A 26,594-nucleotide genomic window follows, 5' to 3' on the forward strand; every position below is an offset into this window, starting at 1 on the left:
CGTCAGACTACTAGGAGCAAAGACCTGATGAAACCAGCCTCGTGTCCTGCTTCGAAAGGCCTCTCAGGTGACACTGGGGTGGACTTTCACTAGGTGGGGAAGGGTACGCTGAAATACTGGCAGCAGTGCCTCTGCCTTGGCGCACACTAGATGGACACTTTTCCTTCCCACTGTACTCTTTACCACGGTCAACAGTGAAAAGAACAACTGACAGATTAGTGCTGTTAGGAAAACAGCCTAGACATTTCTACTTGTAAAAGTGCTCACAGCTCCCACGGTTCCTCCTTTGATGATCTGTGAAATCATCACGAGATACTATCCAAACACTTACCCTCTCACAATTTCCCTCTAATCAATAAACTTGCATGAGTTCTTTAACCCGAGACAGAGAATAAACCCTCAAGGACAAGTCCCTAAATAACAAATACAGCTGCTTTCCAAGTAGTGGGGATCAGGACTGTACTTCAAAAGACAGCCCAGACACCTGCACGGACGGCCCTTGTCGCGCCTCTCTTATTCTCCATCTGGTGCCAAACCTCAAACTAACAAACAGCCACTGCGACAGATCGCAGGTACACTGTAAAGATTTTCACCTGGTAATAACTGGCTGCATTATGGTTTCTTCAAAATGTGTACTTTAAAATTTATTCCTACTTTACAGAAACTGAAATAACTTGCTGCCATCAATCAGCCCCGAACCATAATACTGTGCTATCTAGAAAGCCTACATATATTTTAATAGGAAGTTGTCATCTCTTCAACTTACACTAAAGACATAATAAAAGCATAGCTCATAAGGAATTTATTTTTATTTACTCATTTATGTGTATGAGTATTTTGCTTGCACTTACATGTATGTGCCTGTTACTAGCAGAGGCCAGAAGAGTCCATCACAGCCTCTACAACTGGAATTATTGTCAGCTGTTAGCTGCCACATGAGTGCTGGGTACCTGGTGCCCTTAGCCAATGACCCACCTTCCCAGGCCCTCGATTATAAAATTGTATACATGCTAAAGTGTTTCTCATCCATAAAAACATTACCAAAAGCAAAAAAAAAAAAAAAAAAAAATTTCCTCTATAGTGAGTACCTAACTCAGATTTTGTATAACCAAATATACTACAGAAACTTTGCTGAATGGTTCAAATGAGGTATGATCCTGTTACCAAACTCACCTACCATAAAAACTAACACTTTTTCTACTGTGACATCTTTTCCTTATCTCCCCAAATGGATCCAAGGAGAAATCTATCCTTAAAAAACTGCATTACCTGTTATGCTTGACTGTCTGAATGACTAGAACTCAACAGCTCTCATTCAGATCATAGCTCAAAACCAAAGCTACCAGTGTCGTCACCTCTAGTTCTAACTATCTGCTATCCAAATTAAGCAAGAAAGTAATTTTCTATTCCTACATGAAGATACTCATCTTAATTCAATCACCCAGCAATACCTTCACAGGCAATACAAAATACATACCTTTCTATGAAACTGAATAGTTTATTTCCTAAAGTCTTACATTATTATACTTACTGAATTTAAAACAAAAGCAAGCTATAAATCTCTGACAACATTTTTGTTTTGTTTTTATCTTATTAGTCTTTATTTTGCTTTTGCTTTTTAAAATACTCCCTATCTGGGGTGGCTCATACCTGTAATCCCAGCACTCAGAAGCCGACAGCAAGAGGAATGGTGTATGTTCAAAGTTAGCCTGAACTACAGGCCAAGGCTGACTCAAAAGAATCCTGGGTTTTTTTGTTTGTTTTTTGTTTTTGTTTTTTGGGTGGGGGTGTTGTTTTGTTTTACATTTATCATTGTTTCTCATAAAAGCATAATATAGAAATTTAATATCCTTGAAGTATCTTGTTTATAGTCTAGATTTTTTTAAAGGATTAATCAAATTTAAACTAAAGCCATCAAATACAAAATGAAATCCAATGACAAAAATGGCATAAATATTTAGGATATAATTTATTAACTGAGGAATTAAAGCTATGTCAGTGACATTTTATTGTGGCACACACTGTATGAATATAGCCTCATTCTGAACAATGGCATACCTACCAAAGATGCAGCCAAAGGAAGTAATCATCTCTTCCAATACAGAGCATCTGAATCCGGTGCTTTAGTTAAAAATTACATATGTATGTACACATAGATAAATATTCACCCATTCCAGTAAAATATTTAAGGAAACACTATGAACCCATCTTCTATAAGGAAGAAAAGGTTTCAGACATCTAGACTAGCTTAGGCTTGGCTTCAAGTTTGGCAAGGAAAACAGATTCAGTTCAGAGGTCGCTCTGACCCAAGGGATCCAGATGCTGGCTGTGGTCACACAAACAAGTCACAAGCGAGCCGTGTCCCTGTGTGCTGTGCTGCAGCTGCCTGCTGCGCTTTCCTTCTTGCCAGCCTTACTCTTTAAATTCTCTCTGCTAACAAACACGTCAGCTAGGGGAACTTCCTTCCGTGCTCCCTGGTCCTTCATCCTGCTTTCCTGTCATTCCTGTAAGGACACACTCTGCATGTAACCAACATCTACTTATTAACAACGCCTGCTCTACTGTTCCATCCAAACACGATGTCACTCAGTTTCAGAAAACGCAGATGGCAATGTCGCAGACAGCAGAGAACTGAGAGCTCCTAAAGTTAATTCAGGGGCAAAGTCAAGAGGCAATTCAGAGAGAGGAAGGCGCTGAGAGTGTCCCAGTGCATGACACTTACTTTCAGGAACAGAGTGTCCCCTAGACTTCTGGTGAGTGGCCCAGAGCCTCTTCAGTTTCAATCCAAATGATCAGGCTTCTCTCAGTCCTCCTCAAGTAATGTTTCCACCACTAAAAACTGGATCTACAAGAGCTCAGATGGACTGGTAAAAAAAAATGTGTGTGGGGGGACCTGCAGGTGGGCCTCAGACCTTGTTAAAGCAGGCCCACTTCTGCTGTGGGCCAACTCCCCTGTGTACTACAATCCTTCTTCTTCTTCTTCTAGGTGTCAGGATTCTGCCTGGTGCTTCTCTTCTGAGTGTCACAACCTACTCTACTTCTCAGGGTTCCTCTAACCCCAAAACTGGCTGTGGCGCAGAACACCAGCTTCCCCCCCCCCCATCCTTGCTGTCCCTGCAAATAAACAAATAGGCTCTTCTAATCCAGTGTTCTTCTAAAAGTATGAGAGAATAGAAGGAAAAGCAAAAGCAAAAAAAGCAAAAGCAGTAATAGAGTGGCAAAGATTAGGACTGAAGGAATAGTCTCTACTTCAAACAACTGCCCGGAAAAATCAAGTCAAATGATCTCCATTGCTCATTCACAAATACATATTACACACTAAGTCATTTCCATCCTTAGACATATACACTGTGCTTTTCAAAACACTTAAAAAACACCAGTCTAAAAATAGCAAGTAGTACCTTAGAATCTTTCCCTGAACTTAAAAGGTATTTAAAACCTTGCTTTTTAATAGACACCAGGAAATGCTGAAGATATTGTATTCAATGTAAATGAGAATTCCAAGTAAAAACCTATTGAGATTTATAAGACAGGTATGTCAAAAGCAACCAGTATTGTAGAAACAATAAAATCCTAACATGTCTCTATACTTACAATGTTAGTAAAATCCTATAAACCGAATTTAAAAACCAGGATACCTCATTTTTAGAAATAACTATTTATAATGTCAAAAAATTATGCAGGCCCTCTGTTTCAAACAGAAAATTTCCCATGTTCTGTGATAATTTGTATTTTAATGGGCTTCATAGCAACAAAATAAATTCCTTACTTAAATATCGCTACAAATCACAGGACTCTCAGAAGTGTATTTAAAGGCTGCCTTCCTGCGAGGGATATATGACCAAGTGGAGACAGATCAAGAATGCGGCTGAGTTTGAATTTCCTAGATTTAACTCTTTTAAATGTTTTTTTTTCTAAAGACATAATACTATATGTCTAAACCGTACAACAAATTTAAGGCCAGAAACAGACAAAGATCGTGTAATCTCGTTTGTGTAAAGCTATCCAGGCACTGGAGTAAAACTGCTTCACTGGGTTCACCTCCTAACTACTTAATTGTAAAATATTACAGAAACAGAACAACAACAACAAAAAAAAAAAAAACCAGCAGACGCAAAACCTCGGCCTGACCCTGCCGGACATCCGTTACTAAGAAAGTTTAATCTATCACGATCCCACAGCGATACTTTTTCCCCAGGGGGACCTAATGACACCACGGCCTTTCCTCGGTCCCCTCCCCCTCCCCGTGCCCGTCCCCGCCCCCTCCCCGCACACTAACACCACAATGCGGCCAACGTCTCCGCGCTTGACTGCGGAGGGGGCACCGCACCGGCCACGCACGGAATGGCTGTGGCCGGCGACCCCCCTTCAATAATTCATCCTCCGCAGCGGGCGTCCCGGGCGCCGCCACCGCCGCCGACCCCTCGCCGCCGCAAGCCGCAGCTCAGCCGGGTCGCGCCCCACCGCGGCCGCCGCCTAGCTGGCCGCCCCGCCGCCCCGCGTCGCGCGGGGGCCGCGGGCGCGCCGGACTCACCGGGTGGAGGTGCCCTTCCGCACATCGCACATCATGCACTTGAAGGCCTCGGCGCTGTTCCGGAAGGTGCAGACGCTGCAGTCCCAGTAGCCCTCATCCGAGGCGGGCTTCGGCTGCCGCTTCGGCCTGCAGGACACAACCGGACACGACGCAGCGCGGGGTCAGCGGCAGGCCGCGCCCGGCCCCGCGCCCCGCCCCGCCCGGCCCGCGACCCCCGCCCCGCCCGGCGCCGCGCGGGGGAGGGGAGCGCGGCCGCTGACCCCGGCCGCCATCGCGGCCCATTGTGGGCAGCCGCGCGCGGCGCCGCACCCCCCTCTCCCACACACATCCACACACGCGCGCCCCGCGCCGCGCCGCGCCACGGGGCCCCGGGCCGCGAGCGCTCCGCCGGCGGGCGCCCTACCTGGTGGGGCTCTTCTTGTCGCCCATGCTCGCTGCCGACGCGCGCGACGCCGCGGCCGGTCTGTCAGCGCTGAGGTGAGGGGCCGGCGGAAGCGCCGAGGCGAGGGGGCGGGGAAGGCCGCGCAGCGAGCTGCAGCCGCCGCTGCCGCCGCCGCCGCCGCCGCCGGATCCCACGCAGCCTCCAGCTGTCCGGGAAACTCCTGCCCGCGCGCACGTGACCGGCGCCGGCCAACCAGCGGCCGCGCCGGAGACTTCAAACGCGGGGAGCGCGGCCGGGCACCGGCGGCGAGTTCGCGGCGCCGCCTCCCTCCGACCCGCCCGCTGGCCGCCCGGAGCTCTCCGGTCGCGGCTCGAAGGGCGCGGTGGCAGGTGCCCGCAGACACGCGTGCGCCCCGCGCGGCGGGGACTGTCATCCTTCATTGAGGGGGGGAAAGCGACCCAGAGGCTCAGGAAAGGTTCGGTGCCCTGCTCTCGCTTACATAATCCAAACGTGACGAAACCAGGGTCTGATCCTGTTTTAATTCCAGAGGCGTCCTCTTGGCCTCACGGGGCTCTGCGGTGGCGTGTTATAAAACGCACGCTCGTGAGCCTCCGTAAGGAACACGAGGTTGCTTGTGCCCCGGACACCACCTCCCCCGAGTCTCGTGACTTCAGCCTGTCGTGGGGACACACCTCGCCTGCTAGACCCAAACAGCCGTCTCGCTGGTCCTTTAAGCTCTGCTCCCACCTCGCCAATCTAGCGGGTACCCCACAACCAGAGTTAGCGTGCCATCCCTCTGATCCACAGGCGACCTCTGCATGCCAAGTCGGTGAATCGTCATCAAGAAGGCTGCCCCTGAAAGGAGAGATGAAATCTACCCCCTTCGCAGAGCTCTGCCTTCTGCCTTACTTGAGTGTGCTGATGGGGGCGGTGTAGCTTTAGCGTCAGGCTTAACTAACTGAAAAGGACCTAGTTCAGGCACTGCGCACTTAGTTGATCTGAAGCAAAGACATCTAGCTGTGTGACTCCTAGTTGAGATACTATAAGGGTGTTTAGAAAATCTATCCAGCTGGCCAAAGCAGAAGGGAGCATATTTTCATCACAATACTCAGAGTGGAATGGCAACTAAAAACTTGGGAGTTAATTATTTAGGAAGCCCTTAATATTTTGAACTATATTGTCTGTGGGTAATTGAAATAGGAAAGCAAAACCCTGGGTAAGGAGACTTCTGTATGGCTGTATTACTTACCAAACAGCAAGCGTTAATAACGGAAGTGGAGAATGTTCTCTTTTTTATCATTGGGAACTAGAGATTGATTGGGGTAATTAAGAGGGAAATGGGCTTCAAGCTTCTGAAGGAAGAAATCAAAATGAGGTATAGCAGAATGGGCGGGAGTGTGGCTCAGTCGTGGGGCACTTGCACAAGGCTCTGAGTTACTAAAGACTTGAAAAAAAAACACTTAAAAGATTGTTTTATGTGAGATTTGCTTGGTTGCTTAATATTGCTTTATTTTTGCAAAATTGAGTTAGTTGAGTAAAAAAGTTATATATTAGAGGTTGCATTAATGTTCCCAAGATAAAAAGTAAACGCTAGAGGCTGAGTGGTTTACATAATGGAAAATGTTTTCCCATAATACTGTAAGTTCCAAGGAGAAGATAAAGATGTCGAGGCTGCTTTCTTCCAAGGCTCCACTTTGCTTGCAGATCACCATCTAGGTCTCACGTTCAAAGGGGCATCTTTGTATGTGAGTGTCCGTATCCTAATCGCTTTTTATCACCTCTGCCTATGCCACACTCTCTCATAAGGACTTCATTCATTGGATGAGGGCCTACACTAGGGATTGACTTATACGGGCATTGGTATTTCTCCTCACTGTGTGATGGTGTTGGGTCCTCTGGAACTAGAGTTACAGACAGTTTTAACCCACCATGTGGAGGCTGAGAATTGAACCAGGGTCCTCTGGAAGAGCAGTCAGTGCTTTTAACTGCTGAGCCATCTCCCCAGCAGCCTGATGACCTCATTTTAATTACCTCTTTAAAGAGAAGCAGAAAGGGCTGGAGAGATGGCTCAGTGGTTAGGAGCACTGACTGCTCTTCCAGAGGTCCTAAGTTCGATTCCCAGCAACCACATGGTGGCTAACAACCATCTGTAATGGGCTCTAGATGCCCACTGTACTCTGAGTATAGTGTACTCAGATACATTAAATAAATAAATAAATAAATAAATCTAAAAAGAAAAGACAAACAGGAAGAGGGGCGGCAGTGGAAAGCAGAGAAGCAGTCCTGTTGGGCCAGCTCTGCTCTGCCCGGATGCCTCTGCTGCATAGCCTGCAGGAATATACCTGTCAATGAAAGAACCTGTGTTCAGCATCTACACCTTTCTTTCTGTAGGTCCTCACAGAGGCCTAGCTGATGTTTGTAGCCATCTCATGTCTCCTCAGTGTATTTGCTGGGTTTATGGCAACTTGACCCACGCTAGAGTCATCAGAGAGTAGGGAACCTCAGTTGAGGAAATGCCACCATCATGGGGAGAAGCAAGCTGGGCAAGCCATGAGGAGCAAGATACTTGGCAGCACCCTCCATGGCCTCTGTGTCAGCTCCTGCCTCCAGGTTCCTGTCTGGACGTTCTTCAGTGATACACATGGAACATGGAAGTATAAACCAAATAAATGCTTTTCTCCCCAACGTGCTTTTTGGTCATGGTGTTTCATCACAGCAATAGAAACCCTAAGTCACTCAACCAGGCTGAGTTCTTTACCTGGCAAAGTTTCTAAAGATTCTTCCTGTTCAGTGCTGACATCATGTAAACGCTAAGATCTCCACCAACTTTAACTATTAGAAACTAAAGTACTATGCTCTTAAGACCACCTTGCACTAAAAGACAATACCACCATGTTCATCCTGACAGCTTATCAGCAATCCAGGTTTACCTTTGTAGTCAGGTACAGGTTCCCCATTCAACAGGGCAAGTCCCAAGTTTACCAGGTGGCCCGATGGTGTAAGAAGTGCTAAATATCCAAGTAATAGTTTCCTCTTTCCATGCACCGGAACCACTATCTCGGTCTCATGGAAGCGTCTTAAGACTATAATCCTAGTTAAGTAGTGTTCAGTATGGAGGCCACAGAGAGCAAAATGTCTCCAAGCAGGTGTGACGAGAAGAGTCACATCTTCTCTCCCTTTCTCCCTGTCTGTGTGCACATGCGTGTTCTTGTCTGTGTGCACACGTGTATATGCAGGCCAGCTGTCAATATCAGGTGTCTTCTTCAATCACTCACCACCTTCTTTTTGAGATCATGTCTCCCACTGGACCTGGGGCTCTCTGATTCAGCTAGACTGGCTGGCCAGTGAACCCCGAGATCATTTGTCTCTGCCTCTCCCATACTGGGATTAGAGACTCACACCACTGCATCCTGCTTTTATCTGAGGGTCCTAAGAAGTTGAACTTGGGCTTATGCTTTCACAGCTAGAATTTTCCCAGTTGAACAATCTCCCCAGCCCCTCCCCACTTTGCCCTTGTATTCTGGTAATCAGAAGGGCAGCGCCATCTTTTGGCCTCTGACCCAAAAGATACAGTGCATCTTGCAAGACAGCATCAAACCGGAGCACGGTGATTCACCATCCATCCATGGATAATCCCATTTCTCAGGAGTTGCAGCAGAGGGATTGCTACTGTGAGTTATAGGCCAGCCAGTGCTGAAGAGGAAGGCCGTATCACAATAAACAAATGAACCTGAGGCATCGTGCTCTTCCAGGATTGTCTGATGCAACCAAGACTTCTTCATAAGCATCGTGCTGTTCTGTAGGGGCAGTTGCTTTGTAGAGATGAAGCTTGTGGCGTGCTTAGTGAGTTCTGTGGGTGTGAGCAGACTGCCACTCTCCTTTTGACAGGAGATCACTTCATCAACCAGAAGCACTGTTGATCAGAATACAATGAAAGTGATGACACAGAGTCCACAGACAGCGGTACCAACAGGAGCGGTCTGTACGGCAGTGATGGCAGATACTAGAATACATGCCTATTTTACTGAAAATACTTTTCTCCCATTCCAAGAGGAAATGGTCAATATAATAAAGCTCTCGAGGCAGCTGATTTCTTCATTCAAGGGAACGTGCCACCTCCAGCTCTGGCTTGTGCTCTTTCCTAGTAAGATGCTCAGCAGTAGTAATGTATCCAGCAGAGCTACGAGGTCAGCTTTAGTGAGAGGAGCTCCTGCTGAACTCAGGCAAAGGTTCTGTCTCAGACAATGTGGCCCCTCTGCAGCTCAATGAGAAAGCACCAGGGTGGCTGGGACAGGTGAATGGCATTCATGTTCTCCTGTTACAAGCTCTCCTTTCATCTGATGCTCTTGTGGATTGGTTTAGAGCCCACTCTGCCACCCCCTTCTGAAATATCCAATACCTACTTCTCACCTTTTTACACCAGTTCTCCAGCCAGCTCTGAGTTCCTGTCAAGGGGCCTAAAGGTTAGAAATTCTCCACGAATCACCACACCTCCACACTCTGACCATGCCCTAATCCAGATAATGCGGTCAGTTGAACTGCTAAAGTTTCTCCTTCACAGAGTTTTTCTCTACTGCATCCCCAGAACCACTTCTCATCAGGATTAGAGTAACATAGACATCTACCTTGCTTGGTGCCGTCATCTCATACAGGACTATTTGTAAGCCAGGCTGAAAGATGTTCCTTTATCTGTTGCGTGAAATTCTTTTTAAAGTTTCAGATGTGGACAGAGGGAATTCCTACTGTGCATTTGTCCTTATTCTTGCTTACATCCAATATCCTACACGCCATTTCTATGGATGGCTTGTGGCTATGCATATAATTTTGGGCTTGGTCCATCTCAGAGAAAGAAGCCCAATGTGGTTATTTGGTATTACGTCACAGTTAACTGTTCCATCTCTACACAGAGACAAATATAAAGATAGAAGCATGCCTTAAAAGAGTCATCTACAAAAGAGGCACAGGTTTGCTCGAAAGCCATAGAGGTCCACTCTATGATTTTTATGTTTTAACTTTTTGGTACAAAGAATATCTGCTTAGTGTACTGTAAAGAATATTATAGACATGGCTATTGAATATTATATCTCACCATTCTCACTGGTACTTATTTTGATATAGTGAAAGTGTTGTTTGAACTAAGTTCTTTTAATCTAAGCATAGTGGCCTGTGTGTGTGTGTTCTCTCAGAGAGTAGAGGTAGAAGAAACTTAAGTTAAACCTGAGTGACAGAGCAAAACCTTAGACTGTGTGTGTGTGTGTGTGTGTGTGTGTGTGTGTGTAATCATCTGGTCACATTCAGAAATTCTCTTTCAGCATCTATTAATCTCAGTTGATACTAAATGTTCATCACTTTCCAACCATATTTTATCCCATTTTCATTTTGTTTTCTACAGAGATCGTCAGTTCAATTTTATCTTTTCTACTTTTCATCACTTTTCTTGTTTTCTATTTGACTCATTTCTTTTCTTCTCCATCTACTTTTCCTCTCATCTCCATTTTTGTCTACGTTGTTATTGTTTAGACAGGGTGTCCTGTAAGCACAAGCTGTTCTCACAATGTAGCTGAGGATGACTTTGAATTCCTGGTCCTTTTCTTTCTACCTCCCCAATGCTGAGATTCCAGATGTACAGTGCTATGTCTTGGCTTTCTCTTTATTTTCTGGTGTGTGTGTGTGTGTGTGTGTGTGTACATACATGCAGGTGCTGCAGAGTCTCAAATCCCCCAGGACTGGAGTTAACAGGCAGTTGTGAGCCACCTGACATAGTGTTGGGATTTGAACTCAGGTCCTCTGCAAGAACAGCAGGCGCTCTTTAACTGCTAGGTCATCTCTCCAGCTTTGTCTTTGTACTTTCTTAATAATAGAATTTTATGTATACCAGTTCTTATTAGAGCCATTTAAGTTGCTTTAAAAATGCCCCATGGGTAAGATTTTTATATGTATTCTTCTGGAATGTCCAAGATTGCAAAAGAGAAGCTGGTCACAGTTGGAATTGCTTCGTGTATGTGGCTTTTTAAAAGAGCAGTTAAGTTACTTGTTCACAAAGAGTTTTAAGTTCATTATCACTAAAAAGCAAATAGTTTCCAAATGAAAAGTTCTTTACAGTCATAATGTCCTTATATCTTGGTGTGTTCTTGCACATCAGCACTGCAGGTATTGAAGGAGCACAGGGAAGCAACTCCACGTATACCCACAGTCCACAATGTTAAAATGTTAGTGATGTTCTATTTACTAACAAGTAGCATTTTAATGAACTCATTGCAAAGATTTTACCCCAGTCATTTATTTATTTTTAGAATTATGTATTTATTTTATGTATATGAGTACACTGCAGCTGTCTTCAGACACACCAGAAGAGAGCATCAGATCCCATTACAGATGGTTGTGAGCCACCATGTGATTGCTGAGAATTTAACTAAGAATCTCTGAAAGAGCAGCCAGTGCTCTTAACCACTGAGCCATCTCTCCAGCCTTCGAGTCATTCATTATATTAGCTTATAAGCTTTCAGTGTGAAATACATTGTAGTTAGAAGCTTTGGTAAGGTGAAATGTGTTTTAAATATTCTTCTATTAATATTTTTGTCCTGGAAATTTCTACTATGACATCTGAAAATTTAGAAGTACCTAAAAATCTTTCTGCCAACAAAACAAAACACAACAAAAAAAACAGCACAAACACAGCTAAAAGTGTTTTTCCCTCAGGCCTAATCATGGAGAATGATATATAAGGGGGTATTTTCAATCTTTTATTCTAACACTTTCTGTAAGAAAATGTTTGGAGGCCAAGTATGGCAGCACATAATTTTGATCCCAATACTCAGAGGCAAAGGCAGGTGGGTCTCTGTGAGTTTGAGGCCAGCCTGATCTACACAGGAGCTTCCAGGACAGCCAAGGCTGCATAACCCTGTCTCAAAAAGAGAAAATGGCTGGGCCGGTGTCTGTGCATGTGTTTTTATAGTAATATAAATAACACTACTTGAAGAATGCATTTCATGAAAGGAGGGTAGACTCGTAACCAAGCCATCAATGGAGAGAGCTGCTTGAGGGGAGGCAGGGCCAGCCAGAGGGAGTGGAGATGGGGAAAGGAGGGGGGAGGGGCTGAGAACAAAAGAAAATGTCATCTATGTATACACAGAGCAAAAATAATGCTGTGCTTGGAGATTAACACAGCCCCTGCACAAGGCTATATACAAATACGTGATGGAATCCGCGTTGTGAATGTGACCACAAAATATTCTGTACTTGTATAAAATGTCATAATGAAACTCATTATGACTGATTGATATATGCCAACAAAAACATTAAAATGTCCCTAAATAACGCACCATCTTAATATATTATAGAAAAAAGCACATCATAACAAAATGTATTCAGTAGCACTTTCCACTTGCCTTTCTCCCTCTTGCTTTGACCCGCTCATTCCTGCCCTGCTCCCTCCAGCTCCGACTCGTCATATAATCAGGATCACACAGTCAAGATGTCGAACAGTGGGCTGGAGAGATAACTCAGTGGTTAAGAGCCTGGCTGGCTGACCCAGTGTAGGGGAATGCCAGGGTGGTGAGGTGGGAGTAGTGGGTGGGTGGGTAGAAAAACACCCTTATAGAAGCAGGGAGAAGGAGGAGATAGGTGATTTGTGGAGGGAAACTGGGAAAGGAGATAACATTTGAAATATAAATTATCCAATAAAAAATAAAAGAAATAAAAAATATGTGTGTGGGGGGGGGAAGCTCTGCCTACTCTTCCAGAGGTTCTGAGTTCAATTCCCAGTAACCACATGGTGACTCACAACCATCTGTAAGGGGATCTGATGCCCTCTCCTGGCATGCAGGTGTACCTACAGATAGAGCACGCATACATAAAATAAATAAATCAACATTAAAAAAAAAAAAGAATGTAGAGGTACCCAAACTTGCCACCTGATGTCTGGTATGGCTAAACTTAACCTTTGGCAGATACCAACCTGTTCCCCACCCTAGATCACTTTTCCTAGCATGCACTGCGTAACAATTTCCTCCCAGATTGAAACATTCCATTGAGAAAGTTCCTCAACATATGTAGACCTGTGTATCGCATCTCCCCAGGAAAAGTTTTGTCACACAACATAATGTCATCCAAATAAAATCAAACAGAATATAGCCTCTCCCATCTGGAACCTTTCACATAGAATAATTAATCTGTGTGTGTGTGTGTGTGTGTTAGTGAACGCACACACGCGTGCATTCTTGTCTATAACCATGCTTATATGAGCGAGCCCTCAAGTATATGTTGGAGGCAGAGGATGTGGGTAACATTAGTTTGTTTGTTTGTTTTTCCCCTGAGACAGGGTTTCTCTGTGTAGTCCTGGCTGTCCTGGAACTCACTCTGTAGACCAGGCTGGCCTCAAACTCAGAAATCCACCTGCCTCTGCCTCCCAAGTGCTGGGATTAATAGCGTGTGCCACCACTGCCCGGCATTAGTTTTCTTTCCTCGGGAGCTATTTTCTTATCTACCTATCCACCCACCTACCTATCTGACCGTCCATCCATCCATCCATCCATCCATCCATCCATCCATCCATCATCCATCCATATCCATCCATCCATCCATCCATCCATCCATCCATCCATCCATCCATCCAAGTTTTTGTTTTATTGAGCCACGTTCCTCATTACTCTGGAAATTACCAAACAGAATAGGCTAGGGTGAAGGGCCAGGAAACCTAGGGACCTGCCTGTCCCTGCCTCCTTGATGCTGTAATTACAAGCATGTGCCACCACACTCAGCTTGTATATGAGTTCTGGAAATCGAACTCCTCACATGTGTGCAGTGAGCACTGACTTTTACTCTCACTCCGTTGATGCAGATACAGGCCAGATTAGACCCGAATAAAAGTAGATAAAGGCGGGTTTGTTAGGTGGCATCGGGCTAAAGCAAGGGGCTTTTATAGGGCTTAGGCGAGGAGTGATGACGTGTCAGTTAGGGGCTGGGCTCGTGTCCATACATGGTCAAAAACTGAGCCCCTGGGTGAGCAGTCTAAGGGGTGGGGAAGGATGTCGGGGGAGGGGAGGATCCTGGGAACACAGATGACAAGGAGGGATAATGTGTTAGCCCGGAGTTTTCTCCAGGTGGGCAGGGGAGAATTCTCTGTGAGGGCGGGGCTGGGGGAAGGAGCGCAGACAGGGTTTCCCAGTTTATACAGGGCATGAGCAGGGGTTCCAGCCTAACCAGCACCTTGACCATTAGCCATCTCCTAAGACCCCTCTTTTAACGTTTTAAAGTTGACATTTAAGACTGCGATTGATTTAACAAACTTTCATGTAAAGCTTAGAATGTGAGTAAGGTACGTGTTTCACGGGAAATGCAGGTGCTCCAGAACCATTCATCGAAAGCATTGGCCTCTGCACAAATGTTGCGAATCAACCGACTGTACTTTGAAGGGTTTGTCACACAATTCTCTTATGTTCTATTGGTCAGCGTGCCTGTTCCTCTTGTCAGGCCCATGCTATCCTGAGCATTATAGGTCAATCATTAATTTTTAAATCTAATCTAATAGATATTAGTAATGAGGTTCTCACGTCGTTTCAGTTGTTTGTGGGTGTTTTTATATAATGGATCAATTCCGGATATTAAGCTGTATTGTTTGAGAGGTTAGGACTTTGGGTTTTTTTGTTGATCATGTCACTCTGGATATTAAGGTGTTTTTTTTTTTCTTTGTGTGTGTGTGTGGTTTTTTGGTATTTTTCAAGAAAGGGTTTCTCTGTGTAGCCCTGGCTGTCCTGGAACTCACTCTGGAGACCAGGCTGGCCTTGAATTCAGAAATCTGCCTGCCTCTGCCTCCCAGAGTGCTGGGATTACAGGCGTGTGCTATCACCGCCTGGCTTAAGTTTTATTATTATTTATTGATTTAGTTGTGTTATCACTATTTTAATTAAAATGGTGATAGTTTCCTTTAACTTGGGAACTATTAACTCTTACATGAGCAGTCTTTCTTTTCCTTTGATGTAGGGATGGAAACAGGACTTTGTGCATGCCTTACTTAGGGTTTTACTGCTGTGAAAAGACACCATGACCAAGGCAAGTCTTATAAAGGACAACATTTAATTGGGGCTGGCTTACAGGTTCAGAGGTCCAGTCCACTACCATCATAGCAGCATCCAGGTAGGCATGGTGGAAGAGTTAAGAGCTCTATATTTTCATTGGAAGGCTGCTAGCAGAATACTGGCTTCCCCGCAGCTAGGATGAGGGTCTTAAGCCCACGCCTACGGTGACACACCTACTCCAACAAGGCCACAGCTTCTAATAGTGTCATTCCCTGGGCCAAGCATATTGAAATCACCACAGTGCATACCCAAGCACTCTACCATTGAGCCACACACCAAACCTCATGAACTGGTGTTGGAATGCTTATTAACTTCGTTTGGTTTGATTTTCTTTTCTTTCTTTTTTTTTTTTTCCCCCGAGACAGGGTTTCTCTGTGTAGCCCTGGCCGTCCTGGAACTCACTCTGTAGACCAGGCTGGCCTCGAACTCAGAAATCCGCCTGCCTCTGCCTCCCAGAATGCTGGGATTACAGACATGCGCCACCACCGCCCAGCGGTTTTGATTTTCAAAATAGGGTTTCTCTGTATAGCCTTAACTGTCCTGGAATTCTCCCTGTAGACCAGACTGCCTCCAAACTCAGAGATCCACCTGCCTCTGCATGCCAAATTCTGGGATTAAAAGCATGTACCACCACCACCTGTCTATTTTAACTATTTTTTAAAGTGTACAATTCAGTAGCTTGAAGTATACTCACATTGTCAGGTTATATAAACATCAACATTTCCACCAACTTTCACCCTTCAAAGGTGAAATGTCCAGCAGTAACTGACACTTCTTTCCCCCAGGCTCTGGCAATCACCATTTCACTTGTGTCTTTGTGACGACCATGCATGCACAGACGTGCAGACCGCTCCTTTCAAGCCTCACTCGTCGCGTTTGATGTCTTTGAGGTTGAAAATGTGTGAGAGCCGGGCGGTGGTAGCACAAGCCTTTAGTCCCAGCACTTGAGAGGCAGAGGCAGGCGGATTTCTGAGTTCGAGGCCAGAGTTCTAGGACAGCCAGGGCTACGCAGAGAAACCCTGTCTCGAAAAAAAAAACAAAAAACAAACAAACAAACAAAAAGGCAGAAAATGTGTGAGAATCTCCTTTAATTTCGCGCACATCCCACTGCATTATAACAGACACAGCTTCCCTCACGCCTACAAGAAGAAACACGACAAAACCCCCATCAGGAAGGAACGGCTGGTCTTCCCGTCATCCACCAAGCTAGAAAAGATACAACTGCAGGCATGCGCAGCGAGCTGCTCATACCGTGCCCTCAGTGAGAAGGATCTGGGAGGGAACGCTAGCCTTCTGTTTGCTCCCTCCCTTTTATTCGGTAAAGAACCTCAGCTTGAGGAATGGCGCTGCCCACTTTCCGGTAGGTCTTCCTTGCTTTGCTAAACCTTTCTGGAAATGCTTACGGAGGTGTGTTTCTATGGTGATTCTAAATCTAGTAGAGTAGGTGATGAAGATGGATCACCACAGACTTGACTAGGTTGTCTCCGCATTTTAGGTGTTTTGAACAAGGCTGTGCATTTTCACACATGCCCACGCACGCATGTGCGGATGGACACACACACACACACACAGAGGTTTGGTGTAGCATGACTTTGAGATTACTGGAAATAGGACTACAGACTGCAGAACCCATCTTTACTGGAGTCTACAAAGGTCTTTTTTTGTCTTCCATTGGTTTGATTCTTTTAGTTCAAGCTGACTTAACCTGAATTTTCCTTAGAATTCTCTTTTCTATCCATCTCTATTAGTTTTCTTCTTTTCTTTTCCTTTCCTTTCTTTTCTTTCTTTCTCTTTCTTTCTTTCTTTCTTTTCTTTTCTTTCTTTCTTTTTATTTTTTGTTTGTTTGTTTGTTTTTAAAGACAGGGTTTCTCTGTGTAGCCCTGGCTGTCCTGGAACTCACTCTGTAGACCAGGCTGGCCTCAAACTCAGAAATCTGCCTCCCACGTGCTCAGATTAAAGGTGTGCTCTGCAGTTTTCGTTGTCATTGCACTGCACAGCTTCTGTTCTGTGCCCAATCGCTGTTTCTGCTTTCGCTTTCTTTCCTGAGGCCTCGCTGTCCTGCTCATCCTCTGTATCTGGCTCCAACTCGCGGCCTGCTTATCTTAGCACTTGTCTAACAGTCTGAAAGGCCTTCATCCACCTCACAGGACAAGACAGAGAGGCATTCAAACAGCTGGCACGAGTTCAGTTCTCCCCAGACCTCTGCCTACTGAAATGGTTCCATCTGCAGGCTGGTTAGTTGAAACTGCCCAACAGTCTTGGATTACAACCTTCCAGTCAGGAAGATACAGGTGAATAGATGTGATACAAATGAATAGAAAATACACATTTCCCTCACTTCATATCCTTCTCATTTGTGGCATGAATATAGAGTCTTTGTGGGAGAAGGTGCTTCATGGACCAAACAAATGCAAGGGAACACATGCTAATTTGGAGTTATTTCATAAAAATAAATGTGGAATAACAGCCCAACTATTGGAAATTAAAATCCAGGAAAGAAAAGTCTTAATATATTCCCTCAAGTAATTAATGTTCATACATATGTCTGGGTGTTTTGTTTGTTTTTTATTTTCAGTTTTGTTTCATCTAAAATTGTTTGCACGAGACTTAAGGAAGTATATATACTACACATGAGTGTTTAATATTTTAACTCTTTCACTACTACTGGTATTTAGTATTGTTAGAGTATTACTGCTGTGAAGAAATACCATGACCAAGGCAACTTTTTTTCAATTTAAATCTTTTTTTTTTAAGATTTATTTTTATTATATGTAAGTACACTGTAGCTGTCTTCAGACACTCCAGAAGAGGGTGTCAGATCTCATTATGGATGGTTGTGAGCCATCATGTGGTTGCTGGGATTTGAACTCAGGACCTTCGGAATAGCAGTTGGTGCTCTTAACTGCTGAGCCATCTCTCCAACCCCCTCCCCCCCAAGCAACTTTTATAAAGTACAGTATTTAATGGGGGCTGGATTACAGTTGCAGAGGTTCGGTCCGTTATCATCATGGTGGGAGGTATGGCGGTGTTCAGGCAGACCTGGCGCTGGAAAAGTTGCTGAGAGCTCTATATCTGGATTCCCAAGGTAGGCAGAAGGAGACTGTCCCTTCCATACTGGATTGAACTTGAGCACTAGAATCCCCCAAAGCCCACCCCCACAGTGATGCACTTCCTCCAACAGGGCCACAACTATTCCATCGAGGTCACACCTCTTAAGAGTGCCACTTCCCATGGGCCAGGCATATTGAAACCACCAAAGTATATGCTACTTTTTTAAATTACTGATGGATTGTTACATTTCAGAAACAAATGTATTCGTGTGAGGATTAAGTCAACAGAAACACAGAAACCTTTGTCCCTATAATTTGGTTTTTTAAAGATGTATTTATTTATTATATATAAGTACACTGTAGTTGTCTTTGGACACTCTAGAAGAGGGTGTCAGATCTCATTATGGATGGTTGTGAGCCACCATGTGGTTGCTGGGATTTGAACTCAGGACCTTAGGAAGAGCAGTCAGTGCTCTTAACTGCTGAGCCATCTCTCCAGCCCCCTATAATTTGTTAAAATCACAGTAATGAAGTAGTATGTTGATGCTAATGATATTTAGTCAGGATATTTGCTGTGCTGTCTCCTCTTTTTTTTATTATTGGTACATGTGATGGTTTGTATATGATTGGCCCAGGAAGTGACCCTATTAGGAGGTGTGGCCTTGTTGGAGTAGGTGTGTCACTGTGGGTGTGGGCTTAAGACCCTCACCCTAGTTGCCTGGAAGTCAGTCTTCCACTAGCAGCTTTCAGATGAAGATGTAGAACTCTCAGCAGGAGGCTGCACCATATCTGCCTGGATGCTGCCATGTTTCTGCCTTGATGACAATGAACTGAACCTCTGAGCCAGTAAGCCAGCCCCAATGAAATGTTGTCTTTTATAGAACTTGCATTAGTCAGGGTGTCTGTTCATAGCAGTAAAACCCTAAGACAGTACATTTCTTATGTGTATAGCATTCTGCCTTCAGGCCAGAAGAGGGCACCAGATCTCCTAATAGATTTCTATGAGCCACCAAGTGGTTGCTGGGAATTGAACTGGGGACCTCTGGAAGACAGGCCAGTGCTCTTAACCTCTAAGCCATTTCTCTAGTCCCTCTAGTCAGGATATTTGAATTTGGTGTTGGGCCTGTCACTGTTGTCTGTGATGGCACTGGGGAGCTAGATGCCCAACTGGACAAAACAGGACAAAACAACCCAGCTGTGTCTTTGACTTCTACCCTAGTGGAGCCCTTGTCCGTCAGTTCAGTATCCCAGAAGAGATGTAGCATCCTCAAAAAGAAGGCTCTGACCACTTCCTGTTGTTCAAGCAAATGTCCTGGGGGATATCTCAAGCTGTCTTTATTTATATAGAAATTCAGAACATTCAAATACATACAGTTTCATATTTTCCTTAATCATTATCTAAGACTCTCAACAAGTACTTATTAAAATTCATTTTAAGTTGCCCTTATTTCCTTGTAGTCAGTGACAAACCTTTTCCTTTATCTAAGCAGTATAGCATTACAATCCAAATGATTATATCATAGCTGAGCACACGTGAACATTGCAAGCCAAATGATTATATCCAGACAGGCACATCTAGTTTGTGCACAGGCTGACAGCACACGTGCAGTTTCAAAGTAAAAGACAATTAGAATCCAAACAAACTTTTTTTTAAAAGATTTATTTATTTTATTTATGTGAGTACACTGTCGCTGTCTTCAGACACACTAGAAGAAGGCATCGAATCTCATTACAGATGGTTGTGAGCCACCATGTGGTTGTTGGGAATTGAACTCAAGACATCTGGAAGAACAGTCAGTGCTCTTAACCGCTGAGCCATCTCTCCAGCCCCCAAACAAACTTTTAACAGAAATATGATCTTTGCATTTTATTGCCTACTAATTCGATACACTCCCAATGTATTATTGTAAGTTGTCTTTATGCCATAATCTGTGTTTTACAGTATGATTCTGCTGTATGCAACTTTTCTATAAAGAGCAGAGACTAACAGTTTCCCATCAACTCACACTGTTTCCTTCTTTTATATGAGCCTTTACCTAAGGCAAGGATGAATCTGTCCAACTTACACTTCTTTTTAAGAGCACAGCAAATTTTGCTTACTAACTTAGATCCTAAGAATGAAGTAACTTGTGATAATGAACATTCTACTGTTGACCTTTAGACCCTATCTCTTTAGGCCCCATCTATCGATCTCTTTAGGCCCCATCTATCTATCTCTTTAGGCCCCGTCTATCTATCTCTTTAGGCCCTGTCTATCTCTTTAGGGCCCCGTCTATCTATCTCTTTAGGCCCCGTCTATCTCTTTAGGCCCCATCTATCTATCTCTTTAGGCCCCATCTATCTCTTTAGGCCCCATCTATCTATCTCTTTAGGCCCCGTCTATCTATCTCTTTAGGCCCCGTCTATCTCTTTAGGCCCTATCTTCTCTGAGTTTTGAACTCTCCCTCTCTTCAATGTCTTGGCATACTTAGGTCCTCAGAAGAAATAGTAGACCTTTCCAAGCTCCTTCATTTTTCCTCACTTCCTTTTTCCTCACGTATTCCTATCTATCTTGAGACCATTCAATGAGAGATCTTCTTTAAAGGTCTAGTCAGTCATGCCTTTACTAAGGCTTTTAAGTAAGCCGGAATCGCCAGGCAGTGGTGGCGCATGCCTGTAATTCCAGCACTCTGGGAGGCAGAGGCAGGCAGATTTCTGAGTTCGAGGCCAGCCCGGTCTACAGAGTGAGTTCCAGGATAGCCAAGGCTATGCAGAGAAACCCTGTCTCAAAAAATAAAAAACAAACAAACAAACAAAAAAAAACCCCACAAAGAAATGAAAAAACCAAAAATCCAAAACAACAACAACAACAAAAAAAACAACAACAACAAAAAAAAGCAGGAATCACGGCTCCATCTCCTAAGGACTGACAAAGCCCTTCTGGTTACGTTTCCCACTGGTCCTTGCCTAGTGGGAGAAACACCCCACCGGACCTTGCCCCAAGGAGTCATTCACAAAGCATCCATGTACTTTTTCCTGGAGAAACAGCATGGTTCCCACCAATACCCTAATGGGAAATCCAGAGAGGTGGGCAAAAAGTTTAGAGTGTGTTCTTGAGTCAAAAACGCAAGCACCTTTATCCAAAGCAAGCCAAATTCCTGTGGGAATAATGACAATCATGTAGTTATATAAAGGTGAGTAAACAGGGCTTTTTATATTTCCTGAAAAATGACAGGAAGATTTATGAAGAATATTCAGCAATTTATATATATATCAAACACTTAATATATAACTATGGTTCTTTAAACATATAAAACAAAATAAAATGGAAACGTAGTCAGGTGGTGGTGGCTCACACCTTCAGTTCCAGCACACAGGAGGCAGAAACAGGTGGATCTCTTGAGTTCTCGGCCAGCCTGTCCTACAGAGCAAGTTCCAGGACAGCCAGAGCCAGAGAAATATTGAAAAACTAAAATAAATAAATTAATAGAAACTGAAAATGTAATACACAATATAGAGAGTATTGATTATTATTGTCATACACTTTGTTTTCAATTTTTTTCCCAATCCAGAGAGTATAAAGTTAACAGAATCAGTTGTGCATAGTGTCACTGTCGCAACATGCCTGAAAACACTAAAGTTAAAAGGGAGATGATGGGGCCTGGAGAGATGGCTCAGAGGTTGAGAGCACCCTCTGTTCTTTCAAAGGTCCTGAGTTCAATTCCCAGCACCCACATGGTGGCTCTCAACCATCTGCAGTGAAATGCAATGCCCCTTCTGGTGGGTCTGAAGGCAGCAACACTGTACTCACATGCATTAAATAAGTAAATCTAAACAAACAAACAAAAAAGGGAGATGACAAAGTATCGTCTGTTGGAATTCTAACAGTAATAAACCACAGTGGAGGGCTTTCGGTGGGGGAGGAGGGAGGGCTCTCTGGATTTGGTCTCTGTCCCCCAAAAAACAAGAAGAGTAAACCAAGGAATTGAGATGTTTCCGCTCAGCCTCTTCAGTGTGGGTCCATCCTGGTGGTGAAAATGCAGCAGAGCAGATCCATCCCAACCAGGAGCAGAGCGGAGACTCCTGCGTTTCCACTCTTGTCCTTGCTCAGCTTCCATCCAGTTAGGCTCCTGGTCCTTTAAATCAGGGGTTCAGCACTATCACTGGGGGGGGGGGGGGAGATACCATTCTGGTTCCTTTCCTCATGCTTGAAGATAGAGGCAGCTGGCACAGCCTAGATGTGTAGAAGGAATCGGGTGAGACAGTAGCCTTGGAGTTGTAGAAATGCATCACCAGTATTGGCACCATTGGTGCCAAGGCCCAGAGGCCCACTCAGAAGACTGTTTGAGGTTAAGAGGGTCTCAAGGGTGCTTAACAGACAGTTTTTAAAAATACGCTTCAGGTGTGGCCATGGAAGGATGAATGAGTCAGAGGTCTCCATTCTTCCCAGATCGTGGTCCTCATGACTTGACTGGAAAGAACTGTTACCATAGAAAAGATTTCTAAGTATACCGAGATACCCAAAATTAAATTATTTAAGAGCCAAAGTAGACATTCTCAGGTCTGTCAAAAGGATGAAAGTAATATTCATATCTTTCAGTTTCATTTCATGTGTATGAGTGTTTCGTCCGCATGGGTGTCTGTGTACGACATGCATGGTTAGTGCGTGCAGATGCCAAGAGGCCAGTGGATCCCCTGAAACTGGAGATTAAAATGTGTGGATACTGGAAGTCAAACCCAGGTTCTTCATAGAACAGCCAGTGCTCTTCACCACTCCAGCCCCTCCAGCCCCTCTCTTAAGGTGTTGTTGTTGTTGTTGTTGTTTTAAACAAAGTTATCTGTGCATGTGTGCTTGCCTACACACATGAGGTTGCATATGCCACAGAAGTCAGAAGACAACTTCTGGGAGTCAGTTTTCTCCTTCTCCAAGCACACTTGGGGATGGAACTCAGGACTTCTGGCTTGGTAGCAAAGTGCCTTTACCTACACTGTGCCGTCTTGATGGCCTGACAGTCATGTCTTTGATATTGCTTTGTTCCCAACTTGGGCTCTAGAGAGACACATTTGCATTTGGGGAGATGTGGTGGTTTGAATAAGACTGGCCCCCATAGGCTCATATGTTTCCATGCTTAATTCCCATCAGTGTTCTGGGCAGTGGTAGCGCACGCCTGTAATCCCAGCATTTGGGAGGCAGAGGCAGGTAGATTTCTGAATTCGAGGCCAGCCTGGTCTACAGAGTGAGTTCCAGGACAGCCAGGGCTACACAGAGAAACCCTGTCTCGAAAAAAAAAAAAAAAAAAAAACAAATCCTAAAAAACCAAAAAATAAAACAAACAAAACCAAAAAACCAAAAAAAAAAAAAAAAAAAAACCCAAAACAAAACAAAAAACAAAAACTTGATTGATTTCTCGAACGCAATGGCTCCCAGATAGCTCATGGTAAAAACCAGCTCCATTCCTTTAGATACTAGTCCCGGCAGTGGGCATAACTTCCTGTGTGGCATAAGCATCTGTGTAGTTTGTCCAGAGTGCTGACATCCATTCTTCCAGATTCCTATCGATGATGGCTATTGAGCAGTCCCACAGTCAGAGAGGTCCAAAGACCTGTGTGGGGTACCAGGGGACTACAGGCTTTGAGTTCAAAATTAGTGGAAAAGGTTTACCACTCCAATAGCAGTGGAACCAAGAGAATGGAGCCTAGAAAGGAGGCACACTGAAGTCTCATGCAATAGCCACATTTATTCAGAGAGTCAAGCAATTTACACTCCCATTGTAGAGACACCACACTCCAGTCAAGTTCTCAGTGCACTCTCGGGTGTGTACAGTCACAAGGTCAGGAGTCACAACACTCAGGTGTACATGTATGCTGCACATGGCATAAACAAGTTTTCCCATAGCTGATTATAAACAAATAACAACAGCCATTTGTAATGAATACGAAATGAATACTCTGGGGCTGGAGAGATGGCTCAGCTGTTAAAAGCACTGGCGGCTCTTCCAGAGGTGCTGAGTTCAATTCCCAGCAACCACATGGTGGCTCACAACTATATGTAATGGGGATCTGATGCCCTCTTCTGGTGTGTCAGAAGACAGTGACAGTGTACTCATATAAATACAATTAGAAAAGGAAAAAAAGAAAAGAATAATCTGAAACGAACCCACTCCTATCCAGTACACCTGGGAGGGGCACGGAAGCACATTCCAAGAACATTTCTGCTTTTGAGGAAACTGAGGTCTTGTGTGTGTGTGTGTGTGTGTGTGTGTGTGTGTGTGTGTGAATGACTCTGCTGGGGACAGCAAACAATGACAGGGGCTGCCTGCAGTAGGCCTGGACGGAGACCTCTCAGTAGCCCTCGGCAGCTCTTTGTAACAACAGTTGTTCCCATTTCTCCTAACCTTAGCCCTGGACAATGGCTGTATAGATTTCATTTGTACGTGACTGCTTTTCAGTTGGCCTTGGTGTGCATAATTATTCTATTATCTCCGACTTTCTTACTTCTTTCTCCTTCTGCTCTGGTGAATTCTGTGAAACTAGATGTTCCCTGATGTAATGATTCCTAAACAATTGAAAACTGAGGCATGGGGCACAGCACAGCATAGTCCTAATGGCCCAGGTGCATGCTGTATGCTCTCATCTTAGAAACAATGGTAGTTCCAGATTAATGCTTGACTTGCAAAGAAAGCCTCCTAATTTTCCCCAAACAGTTCTACTGATGGAATTTTTTTGTTTTGTTTTGTTTTGTTTTTTGAGACAGCGTTTCCCTGTGTAGCCCTGGCTGTCCTAGAACCTACTCTGTAGACCAGGCTGGCCTCGAACTCAGAGATCTGCCTGCCTCTGCATCCGAGAGTGCTGGGATTACAGGTGTGTGCCACCACTGACTGAAATCAATCAAGTTTAAGGTAGAGTCTGCCTTCAATTTAGTTTGACTACGGACACCTTAGAGGGCTGAGGATACATTGCCAGGGTTTCCCTGGCCCTTTAGCAATGGCATGGGCTCCTTCATATCTGTTAGTGTATCAGTGGCCATCTGGTTTTGTGGATCAACATCTTTTTTTTTTTTCTAAAGATGTATTTATTTATTATTAAGTACATTGTAGCTGTCTTCAGACACACCAGAAGAGGGCGTCAAATCTTGTTACAGATGGTTGTGAGCCACCATGTGGTTGCTGGGATTTGAACTCAGGGCCTTTGGAAGAACAGCCCCCTGGCCATCTGGTTTTGTATAATGGCTTCCTTTATCATTTTAACTTCGAAGTATTCACCGGGCAGTGGTGGTGCACGCCTTTAACCCCAGCACTTGGGAGGCAGAGGCAGGAGGATTTCTGAGTTCGAGGCCAGCCTGGTCTACAGAGTGAGTTCCAGGACAGCTAGGGCTACACAGAGAAACCCTGTCTCGAAAAAAACAAAACAAAACAAAAAAGAGAAAACAAAACAAAACAAAAAACACTTCGGAGTATTTAAGAATGAGATCCTAAAGACTATAAGAAGAATAGACTGATAGTTACATACTAATACTACAGCAAAATAAAAAGGGACAATTTTAAGAAAGTGAACAAGTTAAAGAGAAGATCATGTGAGATTATGATCACCAAGCACATGTTATATGTAACAGTGCCTTAAACAAGAAGCAAGCAAACAAAGGTACACCTGCTAATAGCTATTTAACGGAGCTCACCATTGCATTTAAGAAAATGTCTATTGTTGTTGTTTGTTTGAAGGGAATGATTAAATTATTTAATGGTTCACAACTATATCTAGTCTTGTCTAGTCTTGTCTTCTTTCTTTCTTTCTTTCTTTCTTTCTTTCTTTCTTTCTTTCTTTCTTTCTTTCTTTCTTTCTTTTTACATGTTCAGCTCTTTATTGGACATGTTAACAAACACAGTTTAGTCAAAAAGACCAAAGCCCACGTCGTCTTCCGACTGCTCGGACTCTTCCTTCTTTGTTACCACTTTCTTCTCCTCAACCGGGGCAGCAGTGGTGGGTGGAGCGGGACCACCAGCAGGGGCAGCTCCAGCTGCTTGAGCAGGGGCCCACCAGCCCCTGCATTGCCGATGAGGCTCCCAATGTTGACAATGGCCAAAGCCTTTGCAACCAAGCCAGGCCAGAAAGGTTCAACACTGACGCCAGCTGCTTTAATTAGGGCATTGGTCTTATTATCCTCAGTGACCATCACCTCGCCTTGTCATCATGCAGAATGAGGGTAGAGAACATGCACGCCAGCTTGGAGATGGAAGCCATGTTGTGGACCTTGCTAATCGCCCGATGAAGTGAGGGCCTCACCCAGCGGCCTTAGCTTCCTCGGGAGAACGGAGCACCTTGGCGGCAGCTGAGGGAAAAAAAGCCTCAACAACGCTTCTAAGGAATTCTGGATGAGTTCCAAAGATGTCAGCTGTGGAAATGGAGATGCCACCACAGCTCCATGTGATTGGGTTACAGTCCGAGTTCTCTTATCTCATAGGGACCTCAACTCAGGTAAAACTGGACCAGTGGCTTTGATGCAAAACAGAATTCCAGAACCAGCCAAGCAAGATGAAGCATTGAGGGTTTTGTTTTTTGTTTGTTTGCTTTTTTTT

General features: G+C 44.4%; 1 protein-coding gene and 1 pseudogene across 1 annotated transcript in view; both read right to left on the bottom strand.

Moving 5' to 3' along the window:
- The window catches only part of Yaf2 (YY1 associated factor 2), a 52,270-nt gene extending 47,153 nt beyond the window's left edge, over positions 1–5,117 (bottom strand). The window contains exons 1-2 of the mRNA XM_052160730.1: positions 4,938–5,117; positions 4,535–4,660 (exon numbers count right to left, since the gene is read on the bottom strand). Of these exons, the coding sequence (XP_052016690.1) occupies positions 4,535–4,660; positions 4,938–4,963 (152 nt within the window). The 5' untranslated portion in view covers positions 4,964–5,117. The remainder of the gene's footprint in view (positions 1–4,534; positions 4,661–4,937) is intronic.
- Positions 5,118–25,904: 20,787 nt separating this feature from the next.
- LOC127668158 (60S acidic ribosomal protein P1-like) lies at positions 25,905–26,259 on the bottom strand (annotated as a pseudogene).
- Between the last annotated feature and the right edge of the window lie 335 nt (positions 26,260–26,594).

This window comes from Apodemus sylvaticus, chromosome 17 (assembly GCF_947179515.1).
Source record: "Apodemus sylvaticus chromosome 17, mApoSyl1.1, whole genome shotgun sequence".
Lineage (NCBI taxonomy): Eukaryota > Metazoa > Chordata > Mammalia > Rodentia > Muridae > Apodemus > Apodemus sylvaticus.